Source organism: Stenella coeruleoalba, assembly GCF_951394435.1.
Source record: "Stenella coeruleoalba genome assembly, chromosome: 5".
Taxonomy (NCBI): Eukaryota; Metazoa; Chordata; class Mammalia; order Artiodactyla; family Delphinidae; genus Stenella; species Stenella coeruleoalba.
Window position 1 is genome coordinate 136,217,900 of NC_137150.1, and position 12,826 is coordinate 136,230,725.

At 47.7% G+C, this 12,826-nt stretch overlaps 1 protein-coding gene across 2 annotated transcripts in view; it reads right to left on the reverse strand.

The window, feature by feature from the left end:
• HLCS (holocarboxylase synthetase) overlaps positions 1-8,030 on the reverse strand; it is a 198,192-nt gene extending 190,162 nt beyond the window's left edge. For both annotated transcript variants that reach the window (XM_079923302.1, XM_079923301.1), the window contains exons 1-2: positions 7,789-8,030; positions 3,440-3,577 (exon numbers count right to left, since the gene is read on the reverse strand). In XM_079923302.1, coding sequence (XP_079779428.1) covers positions 3,440-3,577; positions 7,789-7,983 — 333 coding nt within the window. In that variant the 5' untranslated portion in view covers positions 7,984-8,030. The remainder of the gene's footprint in view (positions 1-3,439; positions 3,578-7,788) is intronic.
• Between the last annotated feature and the right edge of the window lie 4,796 nt (positions 8,031-12,826).

The following is a 12,826-nucleotide window of genomic DNA, read 5'->3' on the forward strand; positions in this document are numbered from 1 at the left end:
GTCCAGCTATGGACTGCATTTCTCAGCCTCCCCTGCAGCTTAGTGATGGGAGCAGAAGTGACAAGTGAAAGTTCTAGATCACAGTTTTAAAGAGGAACCTGGTTGGTCCCTACCGTCCTTCTTCGTCCCCCATTCTGAGGGCTGGGATGTGGATGAGGTTGGCAGTGGGGGGTGGTGGGGGGGTAGCAGGAACCAGCCTCCACCAAGAGAGAGAAGAAGGGTGGCAGAGGGGAGACAACAGAGCAACAAGATAGAAGGGAGCTGGGTCCCTGGATGGCCTTCCAGAGCAAGACTACGCCTTCAGAGATGAGTAAACTTCTTCTTTGAACCACTGTGGGCTGGGTATCATTTGTTACAACAGCTTAGACTGTACGTTACATAATACAGTAACTGTGCTGCTTAAGATGCTGTGTGTGGACTTCCCTGGCAGTCCAGTGGTTAAGACTCCGTGCTTCCACTGAAGGATTCAATCCCCGGTCGGGGAACTAAGATCCCACAAGCCACAAAGCATGGCCAAAACAATAAATAAATAAATAAAATATTTTAAATGCTATGTGTATAAAGATATACACTAAGTAACAACAATTTAGGAAATTAAGAGCACAGCAGTCATATTTTTGTGTTAAAAAGGAATCCATGCATATTTAATATTTTATGTAATTGCAATATTTTAGAAGTTCTGGCCCTCATTTTAAATTGAAATCTTACTAAATATATATAGCATTAGAATATATAAAAAAATTTCAAGGGCTTCCCTGGTGGCACAGTGGTTGAGAATCCGCCTGCCAATGCAGGGGACACGGGTTCGAGCCCTGGTCCAGAAAGATCCCACATGCCGCAGAGCAACTAAGCCCCTGCGCCACAACTACTGAAGCCCATACGCCTAGGGCCCGTGCTCCTCAACAGAAGCCACCGCAATGAGAAACCCGCGCACGGCAACGAAGAGTAGCCCCCGCTCGCCACAACTAGAGAAAGCCCACACACAGCAACAAAGACCCAACGCAGCCAAAAATAAATAATAAATAAATTTTTTTTAAAAAAGAAAACTTCAACCTTTAATCTGATAACTTCAGTTTTCTTATCTTTAGAAATGACAATAATGGACTTTCCTGGCAGTCCAGTGGTTAAGACTCCACGATTCCACTGAAGGGGGCAAGGGTTCGATCTCTGGCTGGGGAACTAAGATCCCACATGCCACACACCACAGCCAAAAAAAAAAAAAAAAAAAAATTACAATAATACCTTGTAGAATTGTAAGCATTACAGGTAATACATATACATGCCAAGCAGGGGCTCAATAAATTTTATCATTATTATCATAAGTATATATAAGGCTTAATAAAACAGTAGGAACCTGCAGGAGAAAACATAATGTCATAGCATACTAGGCTACTCTCAGGCTACCTGCCAAATCCTATGCCTCCTCCCGAGCCCCAAACAAAGGAGAGTTTCCTGCTCTCCTTTACTTCACCTATCTCCTAACTCTCATTTCTATCCACCTTGAGTTGTAGTCAATTATTTCCAGTCTTATTCCCCTCTTCCTTTTTGTTCATCCAAATCCAATGTCTTTTTTTAAATATTATTTTTTAATATTAATTATTATTTAATTTATTTTTGGCTGCGTCGGGTCTTAGTTGTGGTACTCAGGATCTTCGCTGAGGTACACAGGCTTCTCTAGTTGTGGCGAGCGGTTTTTCTATTTCTAGTTGTGTCGCACAGGCTCCAGGGCGCGAGGACTCTGTAGCTGTGATGCCTGGGCTCCAGCTGAGGCAGGCGAGCTCCGTAGTTGTGGCACGCGAGCTCAGTAGTTGCGGCGCGCGGGCTCAGTTGCCCCGCGGCATGTGGGATCTCAGTTCCCTGACCGGGGGTCGAACCCTCGTCCCCTGCACTGTAAGGCGGATTCTTTACCAATGGACTACCAGGGAAGTCCCCAATATAATTTCTTAAAGACAGTGTTTGTAAGTTGGAGGTCCAGTGACTATGGCTTTCTGTCATCAGCAAAACCCCTCCTGGATTATCCACGCGGCAGGCAGGGAACATACGGTGGGTGAGTGAAGGCAGAAAGGACTCGTCACAGACACCCAAGCAGAAGCAGCACACAAGGGGGGTTAGGGTCAGATTCCCATGAACCTGAGAGGTGCTGGCTTTGGTCAGAAGGCATCCATGGAGAGCTTACGCCAGAGTACAAGCCCACTGGATATGTGTCTAGAAAGATAACCGGCCATCCAGAGGAAACCGCACTGAAGGCACCCAAGATGGGATGACATCTTCGCAGTTTCAACAGAAAGATAATGAAGAAGAGAATGGAATGAGGAGGGATGGAAGTGAAGGAGTAAAGCGGAGACACCTGGGGAGTGGAATTAGTAGAACTCCTAACCGAATGGTAGGAAGGACGCAGGAGGGGGTGAAAGGAAGCACAGTTTAGGGTGTTCACCTGAGATTTTCTTTTTTTCCAGCAGAGGAATATAAACAACCAGTGTGGGACACATTACTGAGTTTGAAGTGCTTTCAGAATACTTGGGGTGAAGTCTCCAGGAAGTATGCGGCAATATAAATCATCTGATTTTGGAAGCAATAAGTTGTGGGGCGGGACCCTGTGACCTGGGGAGAGACTTGGTTAGCGCTGCGCAATAACATACCTCAAGCCACAAAACAACTTAAAACACAGGCAGCTTTTTTCTTTTTCTTTTTTGGCTGCACCGCATTGCATGCAGGATCTTAGTTCACCAACCAGGGATCACACCCGTGCCCCCTGCAGTGTAGAGTGGAAGCACAGGGTCTTAACCACTGGACTGCCAGGGAAGTCCCAAAACACAGGTAGGTTTAAATCTAGCAGCCACATTAAAAAGATAAAAAGAGGTCTTCCCTGGTGGTGCGGTGGTTGAGAGTCCGCCTGCCGACGCAGGGGACGCGCGTTCATGCCCCGGTCCGGGAGGGTCCCGCATGCCGCGGAGCGGCTGGGCCTGTGCGTCCGGGGCCTGTGCTCCACGGTGGGAGAGGCCACAGCGGTGAGAGGCCCGTGTACCGCAAAAAAAAAAAAAAAGTTAAAAAGAAACAGGTGAAAGTAATTTTAATATATATATATATGTGTGTATATATATATATATGTGTGTATATATATGTGTGTGTGTGTGTGTGTGTGTATATATATATATATATATATATATGTATATATATATAAAATTTCCCCCCAACCCCCCAGCCATGCTACACAGCCTTCGGGATCTTAGTTCCCTGACCAGGGAGTAAACTTGGGCCCAGCAGTGAGAGAGTGAGAGTGCCGAATCCTAACCACTGGGAATTCCCTACTAATATATTTTTATTTAACCCAAAATATCAGAAAAGAAAGGGAATCAATCACAAAGGCCAGGAAAGAGCACTCATAAAAATACCAAATTAGTTTTGATTATGGTACACAAATGAAAAACACGGTACTCACAGTTTCCGAAGACGACGATGGTCTCTGTAAAGTGTCACCTTGCACCCAAATGCTCTCTGTCACAAATGCTATGTGTTCTGCTTCAAGTATAAAAGGAGAAACCAGAAACAGGGCCCATTTGTTCAAGTCATCAATGGACTGGATAGAGGGAAAGAAACACAAAAAGGAAGGATTCAATATGACTTCAAACCACAACTGCTATTTATATCAACATCCAGGACAGCCCCGCCTCTGCAATTCCAGGTGGCATCTAAATAAATAAGGTCATTGGATGCTTTCCTATAGACCATATTAACCCTGCATTTTTTTGTTTAACTGTGACTGTTTAAACAGCTGCAACATCCCTCGATGTCTCATGACAGTTTTAACATCTCTAGACATTTCTTATCAAGCAATTAATTCTGAAACTTATTCCCACCATTCCTTACTGCTGAGAGCATGTAGGAACCTTCCAAATTACAACTTGGAAGCACATTTAAAGATGAGGTAGCTCAGGGACTTCCCTGGCGGTCCAGTGGTTAAGACTCCGTGCTTCCACTGCAGAGGGCACGGGTTTGATCCCTGGTCGGGGAACTAAGATCCCACATGCTGCTCAGCATGGCCAAAAAGAAAGGAAAAGATGAGGTGGCTCAGAAGTGCATGATGGTCAGCAGAAGCCTGTTACTGACAGATGCCCGAAGGGCTATTCCTCCTTTTCCTCCAGCCATTACAGCATCAAGATTGGTTAGCAGGGACTTCCCTGGTGGCGCAGTGGTTAAGAATCCGCCTGCCAATGCAGGGGACACGGGTTCGAGCCCTGGTCCTGAAGATCCCACATGCCGCGGGGCGACTACGCCCATGCGCCACAACTACTGAGCCTGAGCTCTAGAGCCCACGAGCCACAACTACTGAGCCCACGTGCCACAACTACTGAAGCCTGCGCACCTAGAACCCGTGCTCCGCAACAAGAGAAGCCACCACAATGAGAAGCCCGCGCACAGCAACTGAGTAGCTCCCGCTCACCACAACTAGAGGAAGCCCTCGCGTAGCAACAAAGACCCAACGCAACCAAAAATAAATTAATTTTTTTTAATTAAAAAAAAAAGATTGGTTAGCAGATTGGATGTGTCCATTAGTCTCTGCTCTTCTCCTTAAATTTCTCTAAAAGGACTGTACATTAATCTACACTAAAAACAAGGCACATCCTTAGCAGAAAAAGCTGAAATCTAAGGCTGCCCGTCCGGGGCGGGGGGCTTTATCATCACCCCGCCCCCGCAAAAAAAAAGGCATTTGGGTCAAGCTCCATAGTTGCTTATCAGTTCAAATCTGCCCTTGCTGGGAAGAACGGAAAGTATTTTCACCAGGCCTAGCAACCCGGCACAAAGCAGCAGCTTAATAAATATCTGTTGAACCAATTAATGAGTGAAAATGAGGGAGAAAAAAACTCCTCCTATGGGTAAACATAATTATCAATATAACAGTTAAAAACAAAAGACATACTGTCCACTTTACTCATAGAAAATGTGTATAGTAAACAAAAAGCTTAAAATTTCTGGTTTGTATAAACTCTCTTTGGTGATACTTACCAGTTCTTGGGGGACCTTCAATTATATAAACATACACTTTCAGTACTTATGCATATGATTTTAAGTATATAAGGTATGGAGACAGCAAGGGCATAAGATTCAGTTCTGTAAAGTTACTCCAGCCCAGGTAGACCGACAATAGGTATGTACTGAACCAAATCACCAGCCCCACAATATCTGCAATCTTAAGTAACAGTAGCTAATCACAAATAGTCAAACTTTCCAATTGTAGGCCTCGAACATCAGAGCTTAAACTCAACAACCACTACTTCATTCGTTGAAATACTGAGTAACTATTACAGGTCAAGCTGCTTAGCTAAACAGACCCAGTTCCTAGGGAGAAAAGGATAAAAACCGGACATAATGGAAAAGAATATATATATATATATATATATATATATATAAACTGAACCACTCTGCTATACAGCAGAAATTAGCACAACATTGTAAATCAACTACACTTCAATTTAAAAAATGAAAAAAAAAGTCACAATAAAAAAATAAAAACTGGAAATATGAAGTGCAATTTAAAGTCTATGAGCATACAGAGCTGGCTGGTCACATCTAGTCTGGAAACTCAGGGACATCTCTGTGAGACAGTGATTTCTGGGCAAAGCTCTAAGGAGGACAGCAAGTTACAAAAACCCCGAAAGCCCAAAGCGGGTTTGGCCCAGGTGTCCCTACACCCTGCTGGAGCAGTCAGCAAGGGCTGAAGAGCATTAGTTACAGTTATCAAAGCTAACAGAAGCCCAATAAAGTCATGGAGATGTGCAAAAGTAAAACTGTCTCCCAAGAGAATTAAAGACATTTGCATCTCATTATTTTTTGGATGTTCATTATTTCTACTCTAATCTAAATCTCTTAGAGGTGTTTTTTTTTTAATAAATTGATTGATTGATTGATTGATTGGCTGCGTTGGGTCTTCATTGCGCACGCGGGCTTTCTCTGGTTGCAGCCAGCTGGGGGGCTACTCTTCCTTGAGCTGTGTGGGCTTCTCATCAGGGTGGCCTCTCCTGTTGTAGAGCATGGGCTCTAGGCGTGGGGACTTTGGTAGTTGTGGCTTGCGGGCTCTAAAGCACAGGCTCAGTAGTTGTGGCGCATGGGCTTAGTTGCTCCGTGGCATGTGGGATCTTCCCCGATCAGGGATCGAACCCGTGTTCCCTGCATTGGCAGGCAGACTCTTAACCACTGCCCCACCAGGAAACTCCCTAGAGGTTATTTTTTAAGTAAATGAATCCAGTTTGGAAACCACTACTATAAAAAAATCCACCCCTCAATTATTCCTCATTTTATCTTTCTCAGTCAGGGTTCCTTACAAGAATTAAGCCCTCCTTCCCTCAGGAGTCCATTGTATGTAATGAATGAACACCTAGGCGATATTACATATGCACTCTCTTAGAACTTATCATATTCTGTGTTATATAGTATACCAACAAGGATGGGCATTTTTTTAAAATAAATAAATAAATTTATTTATTTATTTTTGGCTGCGTTGGGTCTTTGTTGCTGCCCGCGGGCTTTTGCAGACTTTTTCTAGTTGCGCCGAGCGGGGGCTACACTTCGTCGCAGTGCGCGGGCTTCTCATTGCGGTGGCTTCTCTTGTTGCGGAGCACGGGCTCTAGGCGCGCAGGCTTCAGTAGTTGTGGCGCGCGGGCTTAGTTGCTCCTCAGCATGCGGGGTCCTCCCGGACTGGGGCTCGCACCTGTGTCCCCTGCATTGCCAGGCAGATTCTTAACCACTGCGTCACCAGGGAAGTCCCAGATGGGTATTTTTGATCTGTAGCATCAAAGTATAATCCCATGTCTAAGCATAACCTCAACAAAATATTCAAACCTGAGATAAGATTTTAATTCCCACATGGTGTATGGTTTCACACACAAAGAAAATCTCATTTTAATGCTATGAGTGATCGAACTTTCCAGAAGGAAGAGGAAAGGACAAGAAACCCATCAAAAGCAAAACACTTTTAAATGTTAATGACAAAGTGGGTGAAGTCAATGGAAATTTGCACAGAACTGCACTGTGAAGCCCATTTCTGATAGCTGAGTGGAAAGAACTATTGTTCCCATCCACAGAAAGAGAGCTGAGGTTTTGCAGTGATCAAACGACAGCCCCAGGTCACACTGTGGGTGACAGAGCCGGTTGAACTTACAGCCTTACAGCCACCAGGCTAAGTATTGGGCCAAAAGACAAGATTGTGTGCAAACCGAAACTAAAAAGATTCAGAGATAATCAGTAGGTGCCCGACTGGTAAATGACGCAGCTGACAGGAGCGGGGGACAGGGCAGTTTTTGTCACCTCGGGAACACCTGACAGAAAGCTGAGGATTTGCTGTCTTTCTCTGAAATCAGGTTCAACCAAACTCCAGCCCACAGGGTAGGCGGGAGAGGATGTCAGGAAAGAGGCTCTAGGTGGGCACTGCTCAGGTCCTAATCGACTCCGCACAGGCACACAGGCACAAGCCTACTTTGCACCGCCAAGAGCCAGGCGACCATACGCTCGCGCCGGCACCCCGTGGAGAGGAGGCCAGATCGCCTGTCACAGTTTCGGTCTCATCCAGGCTTCCATGGGCATCGCGTGCAGTGTAGCCCCGGAGCCTGCCGCTCCCCAGACCCCACGCTCGCGACCTCCCGGCGGCGCAGAGGGTGCCCCCGGGCTCCACAGCCCATGGCGGAGCGCGGGGTCCCGGGGGCGCTTCCGGCACCGGGCAGACCCCGAGGCCGCGCCCCCGCCCCGCCCGGCCCCGCCTTCCGCGCCCCCCGGCGCCCGCGCTCGCCCGCCCACCTGGCTCTCGCCGACGCAGAAGACGCGGCCGCCGCGGCTCAGGCACACGCGGGCGCCCCGGGGCTGCGCAGTCGCGCGGCAGAAGGTGAAGGAGCAGCGCGAGGCCCGCAGCTGCTGCACCGTGGTGCGCACTAGCGCGGCGGGCCCGTGCCCCCAGCGCGCCCACAGGTACAGGTAGCACAGCGTGATGAGCATGGCCGGCCGGCCGGCGGCGGAGCGCGAGCCCGGGACGCTCGCACCACCGGCCGGCCCGCCAGAGCGCTCGGCCCCGCCCTCCCGCCGGCCGGAAGAGGCTGCGCCGCCGGGGAGAGGCCGCGCCGGCTGGAGAAGGCCGCGGGGTGGCGGGGGAGGGGGACGTTTGTATGGAGGGAGATGGGAGGACTGGACTGGAGGGAGGGGTGTGGGGAAGGGAGGTGATGGAGGGAGAAGAGAGGCCGTGCCCGGGGAGGTGAGTGGGAGGGGATCAGGGGAGGCCACTCAGGGTGGAGGGTGGAGGTAACGGGATGGAGGGAGAAGGCGGGCGGTGAGGTAGGTTGGGGACCTGGCGGGTAAGCCCGGTAGCCCGCTTAAGCCAGAGTCTGGCCTCCTTTGCTTGAGGGGTGGGAGGCGGAATGAGGAAGGGGCTGTGTATGTGTTTATAACGTCAGCAGCCGACATTCACCAGCCAGCACCGTACCAGGAGCCAAAGGGTGCTGATACACGCAACTGCTGCCCAGTCCAAGTGGGAAGATGAGGTGAGGCTGTTTTTATTAGGTTATACTAGGCCTTCATGCAAAAAGGACTTTAAGATAAATGACATAAATTCATACAGTGCAATAATAAGTGTATTTCTGGACTCTTAAAGTAAGGACAGGAAACAAGTTGAAGACAGAGGAGCACTGAAAAGGCGGCCTGGTGCTCTTGAATACGCGGGTCACCAGTTTCACTGTGATATCCTAAGATCAGTAGAGAAAGTGAAACAGGATTCAGTGTTCGTGTCCCCTGAGGGAGGCATCATGATTCCTCATGCTGACAGAGGTTTCTCCCCGGAACCTCATTTTTTTTTAAAGGCAGTAGGGAAAGAACAGGGTCCTCAACAGCTCTGACGCAGAGCAGAGGTTTTCCCTAGGTTGCTTCCTGTTCTGGCATTCGATGTAAGTGGATGGCATATTGCAGTAAAAGCAGTCAGGGAGGCCACTCCCAAGTCTTTCTTAATCCCAGGGCTGATTTTTAAGTACCCTGACCATTTATTCATCTGCTTTAAAACAGCAGTATAGGAAGCCCACTTTCAGACCCTCAGGCTTCCTCTCAGATGACATAGAAAATTCTTCTCGTTGCATATAGCAACAATACCTTTAAAAAGAGAGAGAAACCAAAAGGAAATAACTGGACTCAAAAACAAGATAAGCATCAAGTGGACCAAAAATTGTAAAAAGACAGGGAGCGATGAGCAGGGCTGAAGCCACATCCTACATGTGCCTACAGGGCAGCGGCAGCTGGGTAGATGCTGGCGCAGTAGATGCTGGCGCAGTAACAAGACCTAAAATTGTGTCACTGGAGGAACAAATGAGCAAAAGTCTCATCCGAGGAGGGACTCCTCCCATCCACGATTACACAGGGCTAAGCAGTCAGGAATTTAGAAAATGAAAAGGCTTAACAGAGTGATTAACCCTAATGTTCTACTAGAAGAGCACTTCACATAGCCTTCTTGGAGTTTGCTAAATTATGGCTCTAAGGACCAGCCTCTCCCCCCGCCCAGCTAGGAACGGAGAGGTCATCTCTTCTACCTGAAGGAGACAAGCATCCCTAGTTTTTCCAACTTCCTGAAGAGCTTTGCACCCTCTGCTTCCCACAGGCACCATAACTCCATCTGGCCAGATGGGAACTTTCCAGGTTTGCCCTTAGATGCTTCAGGATGTCATGGTCTCAGAAAACATCACGGGAAAACGTGAGGATCAACCAGTTCTCGGTTACAAAGGATGGGGACCATAGTGGGTCAGTATGAACTGAGAAGGGGGTAAGGTCCCTTCCGGACCCTTGGATTGAGGAACACTGATACCATTTACGCCCAGGAAGGAATACAGTAAGGCTGGTAGAAGGAATACAGTAAGAGAAGTCACACAGTAGGCCCTGTTTATGATCCCACATAAAATGATGTGAAAAGGCTCAGGGATGGAGCTTAGGCTCATCATCCCCAGATAGCAAAGGGGAAAGATGTAAAAATAAGACATCAGGGGATCTTACTGTATATGTCCCTGATTCACATCCTGTAGTCCCTCACTACTCAAAATTTGGTCCTTGGATGTATTGGGATCACCTGGGGACTTGCTAGAAATGCAGGATCCCATGCCCCACCCCAGAACCACCAAATCCGTATCTGCACTTTAACAAAATCCCCAGGTGATTCACAGTTCAAGAAGCAGTGCTAAAGTCACCTCTGTCGTTCCCTGCATCTGGGTTGCTCTAGACTCGTAACAAGCCTCTTCCAAATTGCTGCAGAGAAAAAGACCAGAGTAGGAATTTAAAAGCAAGACTCTGTGACTCATAGGAACGTCACTACAGGAAGGAAGGCACTGCTTGACAGCCAAGTGACTGAAGACCACCTCAGTAGTAATCCATCAGAGTGATTAGCTTTCTCTAAGAACAGCCTTCCCTGGGACTTAACTGGTGGTCCAGTGGTTAGGACTCCACATTTCTACTGCAGGGGGCACGGGTTCGATCCCAGGTCGGGGAACTAGATCAGGCATGTTATGCAGCACCACCAAAAAAAAAAAAAAAAAGAACAACTTTCCCATCGGTCTCTAGTCTCCAGCCCTTAGGAGACATGCCCTGGAAATGGTTTGGGGACAGGGCAGAGTGTAAGCCAAAAGAATATTACTCCTCTAGGGAAAGCTGTCCTGCCCCCATTAAATAGATGACTGCTCCTCCCCAGGGGAAGCCTGTTATACTGACATCAGCTCTGTCTGAACTTGGAAAGCATTCAGAATGCTAATAAGTCAAATGACCAGAGCTGGGAAGGATAGTTTGTTTTTGAAATAACCCGAGTCTAGTAGGAAACTGGAGTAGACACTGAAATTTAAATAGCCGAACTGTAGGGACTTCCCTGGTGGTCCAGTGGGTAAGACTCCTTGATCCCAATGCAGGGGGGCCCAGGTTTGATCCCAGCTCACAGAACTAGATCTGGCATACGTGCCGCAACTATGAGCCCGCATGCCGCAACTAAAGGTCCCGAGTGCCACAACTAAGACCCGGTGCAGCCAAAATAAATAAGTAGCTGAACTGTAAACAGTTCACTTTTAGCAGTTAAAGTACATAGTCTCTATTTTGTAGGTAAAAGAAAACTGTTCCCTCCACAACACTGTTGGACTGCTAAAAACAAATGATATTCAGAGATCCCCAGAGTCTCAAGAATGGCCATCTATTTGAAAAGTTGGCCTCCAAAAAAATAAATAGATATTTAATGTTTTTTTCCCCCGCCATGCCCCGGGACTTGCGGGATATTAGTTCCCCAACGAGGGATTGAACCTGAGCCCTCAGCAGTGAAAAAACAGAGTCTTAACCACTGGACCACCAGGGAATTCCCCAGATATTTAATTTAAATCATGAGGTTTCGTTGGTAAAAAGTATAAAATGTGAAGAGCTTTTCTTTGAATATTTGACTGTCTGGAAAATGTCAGTATGATTATCTGCATACACATATGCAGTTAAAAATCAAGTGAATTAAACTTTTTAAACCAATAGTCCTTTTTATTATGGGTTTACACTCAAAAAGGAAAATGCAGTTTGGGACTGATAGAAATAAGCTACTAGCCAAAGAATAGATCAGAGGCTTGGGCCAGGATCAGGGCCTCAAAGGGAAACAATTGTTATTTAAATCTTGCTGATTAGCAAATGCCCAGGCCCTATAAAGGTAGGGATCAAACCAACCACCACCACCACTACCCTTGGTCAATTTTGTACCAAATAATCCAGCATGCCACAACTACTGATGCCCACACACCTAGAGCCCAAGCTCTGCAACAAGAGAAGCCACCGCAATGAGAAGCCCGCGCACCACAACTAGAGAAAGCCTGCGCACAGCAGCGAAGACCCAATGCAGCCAACAATAAATAAGTAAATAAGTTTATTTTTTAAAAAAACCATTTAGCAGATAAACATGAAAGGGTGCTCAATCTCAAAGGCATCTGCAAATTAAAACCTTAACGGGAATTGGTATATGCCCAACAGACTGGCAGAGATTCGCTTCTTAATCCCTAAAACCGTGGCTTCTCCCCTCATTGCTCAAAGATCTAACCATTCTCAGTTTTCATCCCTCCCATTTTTCCGCACCATTTGCCTCCCTGGCTGATGGTGTCTCTGTCTCTACCAGTCAGGGAAATAGAAACCACTGATGGAGGACTTAATACCGAGAGCTGGCTACAGACACTCCGAAGGTGCTGACACACCAAACACGGACAGGGAGGCGACGGAGAGAACAGAAACGGCAGAAAACTGCTACCCGCCTGCAGGAAGGTGGGGTGACCTCAGCCCAGGAGGCAGGGCTCCTGCCTGCAGGAAGGTGGGGTGACCTCAGCCCAGGAGGCAGGGCTGCCTGAGGGAAGCCAGATGGAGCCACAGGGAAAAAGCAGCTGCTGCCGGAGCTGGAGAGAAGGGCAAGATCCACCGGCTTCTCCATTCCTCTGGCTTCTGCTGTCCCGTGGCTGAACCTCTCTGGAAGCCACACAGCAAGGAGCATCAAAGAACCTCCTTCCTTGGGAATCACTGGAGAGAGGGGACTCCTTGCAGAAGGTGGGAGGGGATCTGAGAGAAAACAGGCAAGTAGCCAGCCCCCAGCCTTTCTGAAACCCTTTCCTGGAGCTCTTTCAAAACTCACTGGGTGGGGAGGGGGGAGTGGGGAGGGACCACTCATTTTCTGTTTGTAACTATGTTATGTATGGGCTGATTTGCAGGGACCCCCATACCCCGACGACAAAAATGCTTACATTGAGGTCATGAACCTTAGTACCTCAGAATGTGACTCTTTTTGGAGATAGGGCCTTTAAAGTGATGATTCAAGTAA